This window comes from Lentinula edodes, assembly GCF_021015755.1.
Source record: "Lentinula edodes strain Le(Bin) 0899 ss11 chromosome Unknown C8R40scaffold_33, whole genome shotgun sequence".
Classification (NCBI taxonomy): Eukaryota; Fungi; Basidiomycota; class Agaricomycetes; order Agaricales; family Omphalotaceae; genus Lentinula; species Lentinula edodes.
Genome location: NW_025764339.1, coordinates 170,210 through 183,777, shown reverse-complemented (window position 1 = coordinate 183,777; position 13,568 = coordinate 170,210). Strand labels below are relative to the sequence as shown.

The window sequence follows — 13,568 nt, the reverse complement described above, 5'->3', positions numbered from 1 at the left end:
TAGACACCCATTGTGCCTATACTCTATCAAAGGAGTTACACATAGTATTCATTTAATTGCATTCTTCAATATTTTCTACGTCAGGACTCTTTGACATTCATTTGATATGTCTTCGGAGCCTCGCAGTACTTTGATCGTTCTTCTAGTCATTTTCCTCAACTATGCAACCTGATTGGTCTATTAGACTAAATCACAGTCTTTTAGATTAATGCATGATCTCGTTCTAGAAGGAGTATTCGATAATTCCTGAGTTCTAGAAAGTCATTTCGAGTCAATCCTCGGCTCATGGTCACTTGAGTAAGTTCTTCCAAACTCCTGCCAGTGTAAGGTCCAATAAGAATACCCTTGGTATGTCATACATGAATGGTCATCCTTCGGATGTAGTCCAAGTCTGGTATAATCCTGCTTGACAAACAGGTAGACTGCTATCCGGAGGTCATATCGGGGATGGGTAAACTAACCAACTTGTGGTAGTATGGGTATATGGTCCCTTCAACTTATTAGACTGATTCAGTATTGACTTTGACTGTCAATCTGGGTCTCAATTACAGTCCTTTTGATATGAATCTATATGTGAAAATGTCACAATTCACAGCATAGACGTCTAGCCAAAATTTAGGCGTGTCACCGCATGCGAAGACAATGCTTTAGCTCAAGGTCATGTCAAGCAGACTTGCCCACACCGAGAAACCACCTGCCATTACTGTGGACGTTGAAGACATCAGGAAGCAATCTGCCAGGGCAAGTTCATGGGACTTGGACGAGGCCGAAGCCAACACCAGCAACCTCGGTGCCAGGGCTCGAACCAGGGGCCTTTTTTTTTGCTAGCTAAGCTGGGGAACAGGCGGAAGCCCAAAAAAGCAAACCTGTCCAAATTCCCTTCCTTGCCTAATTGAGCATCCACTGTTCACGTCCGAGTCATGATCGAATACGAAGCCTATACATGCTTGTACACATGCACCTCTTTGAAAAGTATCTTGACTGGTCTCTCTGCCAATGCGCATTTCAGCACCAGTGGGCATCAACTGTTTCTAAGCTGGCACAGGAAAGAGCTTAGGGAGCAAGCGTGCTGTGAGTACACTCAGGCCTAATTTTTTGCCTCGAAAGCAGCAGGTTTGGTGAGTAAATAATTGAGCTCAATCTCACTTCTGTAATTCTTATAATGCGTTTAATTTCAGGCCGTTTCGAAATCCTCTATTTCCTCATGTTACCTTTCCAACTGCTCCTTCCTTGCGCAGGGTTCGACAGCACTGGTTGCATACACACGAAACAGCATTTTTCTGGGCACTGCTATGAACGTGCTTTTGTAATTATAATGGTCAGCAGTCATTGTGTAGATCCCACTGCATTGTGCAAGCTGTAGCCCAAGGGTTACTCTAAAAATGAACTACCCACCTCAAAGCTGGGTACGGCCTGAGATATGCTGCGGCGCGTCCGGTTCCATTTTCAGAGAAATCTTTGTGGTTACACATTGCCTTTGCTTCCTCTCTCTTCTTTCAGATCTCAATGCCTATATACGTCTCACAAGCTGCTGGCCACGAGACCTGTGACCTATGTCAATGTGGCTACCTCTCCTCAACATGCTCGTCATTCGGTGATGTCACTCGATTGGTCACTCATCTGAAGGTGCGCTTCTTGTTCGGGCAACTCATCTGAAGGTGCGCTTGAAGAGAGGGACCTTTTGCGATGGGGTGACTCATCTAAGGCTGAGAGGTACCCTTCGCGATGGGGGGGTTTGGCTACCTGTCTGTCTCTTTCTTTCCTTCGCTCACAATGGCTGCAACATCCGGGCTCGCTTACAAAAGAAAACGTTTCAATGGGGAGGTTCTTCAAGAACGCCTCTGGAACAACCCAGTCCTTAAAGCTCATTTTGACTCAAGCCGTGATGTTCACCATTACAAAAAACTTACATGTCCCACCATTCGTGACCACGATTTGGTCAAAGAGCATTATAGGCAATTTACTGCCTACCTTCAACAACTCTTCGACGAAGGAAAGTCTGAAAAACCTCCTCAGGCTCCAGAAATAGTTATAGGGACCCCTTTGCCTACCCTTGGTATGTTGACATTTGATTGTATGCGGTCTTTTTCACTCACGCTCTCACACCTTAGAGTACATGAAGGACTTTCTCTGCTATCTAGCGTCGGCACTCCAGGGTAGAGACACCTCTACTTTCATTCGTTACAAAACCCTGAGAGGTTACATGTACACCTTTTTGGCTCTCTGGCCTTGCTATGCGAACATTCATCCAACAACAGCAATCCGCTATCAACTTAACACTTATATTCAGTCCGACGAATTGAAGACATCTATGAACCTTTCAACCAAGATCAGGGATTTGAAGCACGTTGAACCTCAATGTCTTCAGATCCTGATGGAGACTCTTCATTCAGCCTCAAACATCTTCCGCTCTCACCAAACCCAGCTCCAGATAGCTTTTCTTATCCTTTTCTCTGCTGCTTCAGCTGCTCGTCCTGGTTCTATCATTGAATCAAGTTGTTATCATGGTTCCAATGAAGCTCTCACCTGGGGTGACCTTGATTTCTATCTCATCCCTGATGATGAGGATCCAGCCCATCCCTCGCTTGTTGTCAACATTCAGCTCAACCTTGTCAAGGGTTATTGCGAAGTGGACCACAGATATCAAAAAGTTCTCTTCACCCTGGAAATTCGCAAAGAGCATCGTATGACCTGCATCATTCTACCACTTCTTGGTCTTGCATTCCAAGATTCAGTTTTTGCTCATTTCCACTCAGTTGACAGCCTGCTTTGCCCTGAAAGACCGCACACCACCCGTGTTAAGCTCCTTCTTCAAAACGAGGTGATGAATCTTCTTGTATTTCGAAAGGAGGAACAAGGAGGAATATCTGATACTGAGGCAATGACTCATGGTTCATGGCTTTCTCATTTAAATAAACTGTCTATTGCCGCAGGATTCCCAAGTACGTTTGAGTACTGTCTTGCTTATACACATGCATCTCATTTCTATCCTTAGAGCCACTTACTCCTTATGACCTGCATGCATCTCAGGGAAACAAAGCAGACGTGGAGCTTGGGGAAACAGCTAGAAAGACGCTCATGTTACACGATCCTAAATCTCAAGTTTACTTTGCACGTAAATTCAATCCTTTTCAAGACCAAATTCTGACAGAACTATTAGAACAAATACAAGTCAAAAACAATCACTGCCGACCTCTCTGCTGTATCCAATCGCAGAAATCAAGACCAAAATAAGGTCGAACTTTTTTGGGTAAGCATTGCTCTATGTTTGGTTGTTTTGTCCCTCAAGCAACCTCTCAAATTTTAAGCAAACTATTGCTGTATCATCAGGTCGAGACACTAATGCACATATGGATCTTACGTTGAAGGAGAGGGAAAACCTTTTGAATGAACCAGAGCTTGTCAAGTTACAAAACGAAAAGGATAAGGTAACCAGACTTTTACATATATCGACATGCTTAACTTAGCCTCCTCAGGCCACAAACAAGATTTGGCAATTGCTAGCTAACAAACAATCTGAAGAAGTCAAGGTTCAAATCGCTGAGTTGCGCCGAATTGCCGCCAAAGCCTATAACACCCATTGTGTCCTATATTGGGGAGAATTGTGTTTACGTATCAAACAAGCTCGTCAAAGATTCTTTGATGAAGCATCTGTCCGTCAAATGCTCAGTCCGGTGCGTAATTTATTATATTATCATGAAATTTGTTGAATTCAAGTATAACACAGTCGGAGCCAATTCTGTTCAAAGGCCTGATGGCTGGTAACTCAAATGACAGCAAATATAGGATTGAATCCTCATTCCTAAGTCTGGTCAATGATCTTGATACTGGTGATCTTGTCAGCGATTATTGCACACTGGTCAATATTCTTATTTCACAGCCGGAACGAATACTCTATCATAAATTTTATCCTGGAGAAAAACCTGACGATGAAAACAAGTGTCCTCATTGCTCACAAATACTCACGTAAGAATTTCCATTCTTACATGGCTATATATGTTTGCTTATTCATGTATCGACAGGAACCTGCCATCCACTACCAAGCCAGGTGAACAGGTCCATCACTGCACCCGAAAGGTTCTTTCAGAGAAGGCTACTGCTCAGGTTCAAGCACAGTTTACCCCCCAGGAATGCAAATATGGACATTGCTCTAAATTTTTCAATCAATGGTCAGAGTTCATAACCCATCTGATCAAGGCCAGTATCTGTTACTCTCGTGGATTGATTCTGCTGACCCTATTATAGACACATTTTAGAAAGATGTATACTTGTTGTAAATGGCAAATTTCACCAGGGGTAACATGCGATGCAGAAGACGTAGAGGATTGGAGAGCACATTTTTCTGAGCTCCATGGTTTTAACCTAGATGAAAGCATCTTGACTGAATACTGTACGATCTGCGGAATCTGGTATGAATCATATCGCTAGGTGACTGGTTCAAACTTACCTGCCATTTCAGGTTATATGACATTGTTGGTGATTGTCAGGAGCTCAACAATCACCATCTAGCTCATTACGCGGACCTATTTGATTCGTTCAGTTCACGGCCTCCGGAAGGCACTAGCATCTCTCTTTTGCCTGTCGGGATCATCGAAACAGAAAAATATATGAATATACTCCTGGAACAGGATTTAACGGTCAATTGCCTGAGTTCCATGGACATGTTTCTGACAATATTGCACTTGTTCCTGGTTTCTGCCCAAGTTGTGTATTCAATGAGGATTTGCCTATGCGTAAACGCATGCATCAGTTAGTTTGCCTTTTGAATCCAATCTGCTCCTTTTTCATTTTCTGTGGTTTAGATTCATTGGCTTGAACCAGCTTATGACGCATTTCAATACTGTTCACCAGCCACATTTTTCCAAATCCGAAAACCTATGTCCTGTGCCCTCCTGTGGTCACCATCGTTACCATCGTTTTGCCGAACAAGAACTTTTAATTCATTTGATCAAATTCCATCGTATACCGCTAGCTGGTTCTGGTAAACATTCCAAGGTTAAACGTCTTCTCCTTCCCTGTCATGCCCTGACCATAACCAGACCAGCACCAGCATCAGCCCACACGTTCTCACATTCCCGACTCTCCTCCCACCTCCCCAGGACGTCCCTGAGGCAGTACGCACCTCCCCAAGACAGTAACCTGAAAACGTCCGGACAACCATTCCGACACGCGTACGAAGCCCTCCGACACCAGCCCCATTAAGTACCAATCTCGATCGCCTGTCTCTCTCGATTATCTGCCTCATGCCCCCTAGGTTCTGATGTTCCCTTGTTCACTTCCCGTACCTATTTAAGTAGCTCCGCAACGTCCCCAAGCGCCAGCTTGGTATATTTTGAACACACACCCTTTACATAGGTCCAGTCCCTGTCCCTTTGTACCTGCTACCTATACGGAATTCTCTCTACTCTCTGTTTCTCTACCTCTGTTTCTCTCTACTTCTGTCTATTGTCTCTCTGATCGTCTATACGACCGAATATACGCTTTCACTTCAAGTCTAAGCCTTCCGAGTGAGTCTCCGAGCTCCCTCGAACATTACTAAAGCTCCCCAACGCCTACCCGCTTGGTGAGCTACCCTTCCCCAAACCTCCCAGAGCTCCCTAGCTACTTCGTAAGCTTCGGGACCTCGATCTAGGTAACGTCGAAGCTACCCCTCACGTCGAACTACGTATTGCTTCTCCGTTACCACCTCCCACACTCGAGGACGACCATCCTCAAACCTAGTCCCCAGGGACCTACCCTCCCTGGCAGATCCCTTCTCGGGAGCTTACACCCTTGAGACCCCGTTGCATAAACTACCTACTCGACTCTATATTGACGTTCTAGCGAGTACAACTCCTACTACGCAATATCTTACGGTCCCGCACTCGTCCTGAACCTCCCTACGCATTAGGGACCTCCCTGGACCTCCTAGGAACCCCTCAAGGGTCACCATCTCGTCGTTCCAACCACTACTAGGTCATTCCCGTCCTCGGTCGCGGTTCTCGTAGCTCCCTTCGAGCTCCAGCCTGCTCCTAGCACGCTACAACATAAACCTCCACATACCAAAACCTACCCTAAGACCTATTTTGACCCAGGTCTTACATTCCCTCACCTGATAGGGAACCTCTTACACATAAGAGGACGAAGAGATCAGAGGGGTTCCGTTGTATAGGGTGCTCCGTGGTGGTCAGTGACATCAACAAACACCTGCAGAGGAAGCAAACTACCGAGCAAGCAAAGCATTGTGTTTACACCGCGAAGTACTCTATTGTCACAAATGGTGAACGCGGTCCTGTTCAAATTTGGACTGCTCCATCGTTGGTATGTCTTTTAGTTCTGTGCTTTGATTTGCCTGCACCTGATACTTTTACTTTTGATATCAATGTAGTCTGAGTCTCAAGATTGATCTGAATGTTCAAACAATCTTCACTACCAGCTTTTTATACCCTTCTTACTATCACACAAGACACCTTGTATCTCACTACTGTAACGAATGTAAACACTTATTTGAACTTCGGAGTGTTAGACAGATGCAACATTCCATTCAATAATTGTCAAGTCATGTTAGACAGATGTGATAACCAACTACGCCATCGAACCATACATAAGTGGTTGACCATGGATAATAATTTGAACATGGAGAATATCCCACCGGAAAGAGAAATTCAGCGTAACTGATATACCATGTGACCGTGGATGAGCTATAATCGGTCTCATGATATATCATTTGAACTTATCGGAATTTTTTTCTCTTTCATCTATGTACATATCCTGCACAAATATTATTGTACTCCCTTGATGGCAACTTGATGGTAAATGTGCCCTTTTGTAGTTATTATTACAAAGGGATAAAACTTTGGGATTCTTTACTTTAATGCCTTCTACTTCCAGGATCTTCTCCTGGTGCTAGAAAAGTACCACTACCGAGTTTCCTCGGGTGGCGTATACAAAAAGAATGAAGTACTATACTCCACTACGTAGTAGAAAAGTACCACTACCGAGTTTCCTCGGGTGGCGTATACAATGAACGAAGTACCATTACCAGGCCAAGCTCGAATGGCATATACTCTTTGAAATATACCTCTACAAAGCACCAACGTGTGCATGCCCCAGTAGCTTTTAAATTTGTTCTACGTTTACCTCACTGTATTGGTCAGCTGGTCATCGCGTTTGACGCTCTTACCTCCTCTCAACAGTCCCACCATTACTGTCAACCCAAGGATGACTCAAAATGAACTGCCCACCTCAAAGCTGGGTACGGCCTGAGATATGGCGCGGTGCATCCGGTTCCATTTTAGAGGAGTCCCGTTGTTTGAACATTGACTGTCATCTCTACTCCTTCACTGTCACTACACTTTTCCACAAGGCCATCTCTGTGTCGTCGCTTGGGACTTCAGCCAAAGTATAGCGACCGAGTCATAGTCGGACTGCGAGCGGATGCTTCTAAATGTCTCATGGCAAGAGTAATTTCCAATGCTCATGATGTAAATTTTCACCTGCACTGCCCTTGCACCGTCCTCTTACACTTTAATAACCAGACCTCTGTCTCGATCCGGTTACCCCCCACCATGGACCTACCGTCTACACAAAGTATCACCGGATCTCCCTCCCCCTCCATGCCTTCTCCGGGTCATCCAACCCCTCTCACTTCACTTGCTCCATTGGCGCGGTCTCAGGCTCAGAACACGTCCCCAAATACTGGGGCAAGTGTAACATCTTCTCACCAAAATGCACCTACTGCAACTACCACACGCCAACCGGATATCCCAATTCCAACTACGAATGTCTGTAGCCTACAACGCCAGTATAGTCGGACGTTCTCTACAGTTACTGCATCACCCAAAGGCAAGGAACCTGCTGAACCACGCCCTCAGGCATGCTCTAGCTCATCACCTGCTATCGAGCCTGCTGAAAAAGAGGCCTTTGAGTCCCTCAATCTCACTCCTCCGCCCCCATCCGAAACTGCCACCCAAGCACGAAATCGGACCAACGACAACGTCGCTCGTCTGGCTGTTCTTATTCATCACATGCGCCAGGGTGCTGAAAGCAAACGTCGACTTGTTGTTGACAACATGCAGGACCTAGCAGCAGTTCAAGCCTCCCTCCGTGAAGCCTTCGATACTTGCATGAATGAGTCGGGGATGTGCTCAGATGTTCCAGTCTCTCAAGCACCAACAATGCCTCCCACTCTCGCAGTCTTTGACGAGTGGAAGGACATGCATGAGGCAGTTCGCACTATTATGGAGGTCAATCGTGAACATTCCAATACGATGAACCTACTCCAGTTACAAATGGGGGAAGTTCGGGATCGTGTTCCTGAACTGGAGAAAGAAATTGCAGAGTTACATGGTCGCCTATCTCAAGCAACGCTGCACTCGCCGCCACCGCCGCCGCAACCCCTCCCTCCTCTTGCTTCCAATCTGATCCCTGCTGCTTCACTCTTTACATCCCCCTATTCAGCGATGCCTAAACATGCTACAGTGGACTTTGCCCAGCCTGCGGCTAAGCGTGCTCGCCACGATCCTGCATACACGGACGTCTTGGTAGAGGGGGTCAAGTCTGACGAAGGCACTGCTAGCCTTGTCAGGAAGATACTTAATGCGACAAACACTGCCTTTCCCACTGTGATCGCAGGGTATCGTATGAACGACCCGGGTCTACCGCCTCATGTCGTCATTCGTTTCAAGGCAGCAGATTCCGCTTCCCAATTTGTGTGGATTGTCACCGAGCGCTGCCCAAGAGGCCTTCAAGGCTGTCGTGTTTCACTTATGCAGCGTCCCTCTCCTCAGTCTACGCACTCTTATGAGTTCCTTCAGCCCAAGAATAGTGGTGTTGGCAATCAACAAAGCATACGAGCCCCCGGTTATGGTCCTCCGGATGATATTTCCGGACTGGGATCTGGTCCCATGGGATGGTGAGGCAAACGATGTCTTATTGAATACTTTTTGTCCTTACTATCACACCTAAAATGTAGTGACTCTTGTGAACAGCTTGATGACGGTACTACTACCTTTTCCTCTTCTACCACTCACCCGCAGTCGTAAGCGGTCTTTCTGATCCTTTATAAAGACTATTCCAAGCTAACTACGTTAAAAGTATTACGGTAGTTGATTGGAATATACATGGCCGGCTTATCTTGAAGCTACATGATCCCGTCTTCCTGCAATATATTGAGAAGTTTGATATTGTTATGGTGGAAGAAACATGGCTCCGACCGGGTCAAGAGGACTCACTACCTCTCCCCAAAGGCTACGATATTATATCATCCCCACGCCCTGACCGACTTCAGCTGAAACGTGCTGGAGGTGGTGTTGCCGCTATCTTTCGCTCAAGTCTGGATATTGATGCTCGTCCTGATCTCTCTGCTCCGGATGTTGTGGTGGTGGAAACCCCCGATTACTTTCTTATCGGTGGGTACCTGCTACCCTCCGGCTCGCCATATGGTGATTGGTCAGAAATTGACCCAAAGGAGTCTATGGCGAGTGTTATAACTCGATGCTGTTCCAGCTCAAAGCCGGTCTTTGTACTTGCTGACTTAAATGGCCGCACCGGTAACCACGTATGCTGCGCAGACAGTCCACCCAGGTCATCACTGGATACTGTCTCGAATGCAAGAGGTAACTGGATTCTGCGACTTGGCGCAGACAATGGGCTCCATATACTCAATGGAACTTCCTTTGAAAGCTCTTCCCCGGGCCAACTCACATCGTTTCAGCCAATGGGTGCATCAGTAATTGACTATGTGCTGGCATCCACAGTAGACAATCTCCGTCCTGGTGCCATGAGTATTTCAAAATCCCTGCTCTCAGACCACGCCGCACTTGAGTTAACTATCCCCTACCACCCTCATGTCACACAGCCTGTTTTGGGGAACCCAGTCAGTGAGCCCCCAGCCTCTCATCACCTCCCTCCTACGAGCCTCGATACCCTGGTCCAGGATGCATTGGCGGTGATCCCGACAACTGCTCAGGCCATTGACAACTTATATGGCCCAACCTTTGCGGATAATGGGACACTGACAGTGTACCTTGCTGCTTCTTGCTCACGCTGCAGAGATGGTGCAACACAAGCTGCCCTCTCCTCCTACTGGGGTGTGAACAACATCCACAATGCCTGTTATCGTATCTCAGCAACTCCTAAACCCACTGCAAACCGCGCTATTCTCTGTGCAACTATACTGGCTCTTCAGGCTGCTGCTCAGAGGCCAGAGAAACGTCTTCTCCTCTATACTTCCTCGGAGTATCTCATCCGCTCTTTCTGCTTCTGGGCTGCGGATAACGCGGAGCATGCCTGGGATTGTGCTCATAGTGATGTCATAAAGCTTGCTGTCTCCCTCCTATGCAGTCGCATTGCTCCTGTTGAATTCCGCAAGGCAACTGGCAAGCTGAATGGTCATCTATGTAAAGCTCTTGAGTTAGCCTCAAAAGCAGCAAAGGATGCGGGAGCCTCTACTTGGGTATTACCTGCAGATCATCCTCTGTCACAGCCCACCCTGGGTTATCCTGGTGTGGAAAGGTCCGGTACAAGAAAAGTGTCCACTAACCTACCCGAGCATGCGCCAGTGAATGCCAAGTCAATTGGGGCCCCCCATGACCCGGATCGAGAGGAGGATGATGCCCCCACTAGGGAGTCCCATAGGGGTAGAGATCGTGAGCGTGAACACCAACATGCAAACATGTCCAGGTTGATTTCATGCAATAGTGCTCATTCCTTCTGGGGTTATGTGAGGGAGTGGACTGATGCAAAGAAACGGCCTGTACGTGTCACTGCCTCCCAACTTCACGACGTGTTTAAAGCACGACTGAACCCCCTTCCTGACCCCCCCCCAACACTTTGACAACAACATCCGGCAGCTGAATGCTGCACTCTCTGATTCCATTCCGCGAACCACTTTGGATCATACAAATGGTCAGTTCTTCTCGAGACCTATTTTGGAAGGCGATGTTGCCCAGTGCAAGAAGAAACTTAGGCACCGTAGTACAAAGAGTGCACGGGGCGTTGATACTATATCATACCAACAAATTGAAAAGATCCCCAATACTACTCTCGCTGCCCTGTTCAACCGATGCATCTTCGATATTGACACGCCACAGCAGTGGTTTACAACTGTGCTGGTGGGGATACTAAAAGTTGGCCTGAATGCGACTGAGCCTGACAGCTACCGAATTATTGGCTTGGAGTCTTGTCTACTGAAGATGCTAACCCTAATCATTGACCACCGAGTACGTGAGTGGGCTGAGGAAATGGATGTGTTACCAAGGTCCCAGAATGGTTTTCGGGAGGGGTACCATACACACAATTGTTACGATCACTTCTTTTTCATCTTATCTTTCTCCTTATCCCTTGTCTTATCCTTTATCTTTTGTCTTATCTTCTATCTCCCTTATCCTATATCTTGTCTTATCTTGTCACCTGATCTATTATTTATGCTTACTGATACAACATGCGCTTTTCATTTACTTATATTAAACACAGCAGTCTCACAACACATATACAGCATGGCGATCAAGCTTTCATTACTTACACATTGCTTTACTTATGTTCTACTCATGTTTACCACTAACCCAGGGCGTTGGGCATTACTAGGGCAGAGGGTTGTTCACTAGTATATAGGCTGTAGCTACTTGCTGTATTTCCTTAGCTTTGATCTCGTCTATTCTACCTGGTTTAGCCCAGAACTTTGCTTACTTCTTTTATCGCCTTACTGTTTGAGGTTTTCTTGAGTGTGACACCTGGTGACACCCGTTACTAGAACCAGTCGCTGACAGAAGATCAAAGCTATTCTTACCACCTGTCACACGCTACGCAATCATATCCCTATCACAATTATCCCCGCTCACATTTTTACCAACCCTTCACAGACTTCTACTCTCTATTCGAGCAGTGTCGCCTATAGTACAAAGGTGTAACGTTGAGTCCGACACCGTACTGGCAGACGAAAGCGTTGACTGATCACTAATCTTCGGAGAGGGGTCTTCGCGTGCACAACAAGCTCCATTCCTAGACAGGGAGGGTGCATCTGTTCATCAAGCGAGAGTGGAAGGCTGCTTCCCACATCATCGTACTCTATTTTCGAAATCTCTCCCACACTACTCTCGACTTCTACAAATCCAATCATACATTTTCCCATCATCACCACCGGGTTGCATTAGTAACTCGTCTTCCTTACAACGGATTTTACTTCAAGACTAGGACGACCTAGACTTTCGGTACAAACCGATCGTTACCGTACCCCCGATTCATCTGCTCCATCCACTTCATCTTCTATTGAACGAAATATCACCTCATTCATACCTGCCTACATACCACCCAACTACAGCATGTCTAACCCTACTCCCGCTCCCACCACCACTACCTCCAACACTCATGGCAAGTCGTTACTCAGAGAACCTAGCATCTTTGATGGCAATAAAGCGCAGTTCAAAGAGTGGCGTCGTACCCTCTTTGCCTACATTCGTGATCCAAGGAATAGGATCGTTACAGACAGTGAAAGAATTGACATTGCGGTCTCGTATATGCGAGGTCCCAAAGTCAGTAGCTGGGTCCAGAATTATACGGACGATAATTTCAATGACGATGAGAAGGAATGGAAAGTCACCTGGAAAGGATTCAAGGACGCATTGAATGCCTCCTTCCTAGACAAAGGACTTACAGAGAACGCACAGGAGAAGCTAGAACATCTCCGTCAGGGCCCCAATGAGAGGGCAGAGGATTTCTTCAAGGAATTTGAAGTCATCATGAGAGATGCTGGATATGCTAAGGACGCCCCCTACGTTATCAGACTGATTGAAATGAACGTAAAGCCGAAACTGATCGACCAAGTGTACGGCACCAGCAATGAGCGAATCGAAAAATTCGATGAACTCAAACAGAAGATTATCAGCATCGACGACATGTGGTGGCGTCGTGAGGAAATGTGACGAAATTGGTCAAGCAGATACCAGCGGAATGCTGGGCAAGGACCTAGTAGCCAGAGATGGCAACCACAAACGACACAGGCTCCCGCAACTAAGGCTCCGACCCCTGCGGTACCCACCCAGGATAGGAAAGACGGCACTGGAACGACTTTCAAAGGTGCAGGCAGACCAATGGATATTGATGCTGCGCGTCGCAACAGGGAATGTTTCCATTGTGGCAAGCAAGGCCACATTGCAAAGTTCTGTCCAGAAAAAGCACCAAAGCCACAGTTTGTCAGAGGCATGTGGAGCCGGATGACACAGGAGGATCAGGAGGCTATGGCCAAGGAATTGGGTTTTGTCCTGCCCCAGCAGTAGACGCAGGTCTGCCGGGGCCAATCTCAGAATCAGTATCGGACTTTTCGTCATCGTCATATGTAGACAGTCAATTTAGTTTTGAATTTGGTAGTACTGGTACACCCAATAAAAATAACTTATCTACAATGACGACCCGAGCTGAGAAAAAACCTGTGAGATATGAACCAAACACACCTGAATGGGTGGCGCAGCGGTTACAAATGGACAAACTCCCTATGGCTATAGGAATCCTTAGAGCCTGGATGCCTGAAAGCCGTGTCAGAGAAGCATCGGAAGAAACGGTATTGGCTATACAAAATCTGAGTCATGCAACCG

General features: G+C 46.6%; 3 protein-coding genes across 3 annotated transcripts; all 3 read left to right on the top strand.

Annotated features, from left to right (window-relative positions):
• Nucleotides 1–1,773: 1,773 nt before the first annotated feature.
• C8R40DRAFT_1173877 (uncharacterized protein) lies at nt 1,774–4,245 on the top strand (the record flags this gene model as incomplete). Its single annotated transcript, XM_046232085.1, has 8 exons — nt 1,774–2,056; nt 2,112–2,942; nt 2,996–3,102; nt 3,161–3,250; nt 3,309–3,428; nt 3,468–3,674; nt 3,728–3,966; nt 4,023–4,245. 8 exons carry the CDS (start codon nt 1,774–1,776, stop codon nt 4,243–4,245), a joined length of 2,100 nt encoding a protein of 699 aa, XP_046083237.1.
• A 3,302-nt stretch (nt 4,246–7,547) lies between these two features.
• Nucleotides 7,548–8,897, top strand: C8R40DRAFT_1071925 (uncharacterized protein; the record flags this gene model as incomplete). Its single annotated transcript, XM_046226398.1, has 1 exon — nt 7,548–8,897. The coding sequence occupies one exon, from the start codon at nt 7,548–7,550 to the stop codon at nt 8,895–8,897; it is 1,350 nt and encodes a 449-aa protein (XP_046083236.1).
• Nucleotides 8,898–9,910: 1,013 nt separating this feature from the next.
• Nucleotides 9,911–10,297, top strand: C8R40DRAFT_1010210 (uncharacterized protein; the record flags this gene model as incomplete). The annotated part of the gene is made up of 1 exon (XM_046222844.1): nt 9,911–10,297. A coding segment is annotated over one exon (387 nt), but the record flags the coding sequence as incomplete, so codon positions are not given.
• Nucleotides 10,298–13,568: the final 3,271 nt, after the last annotated feature.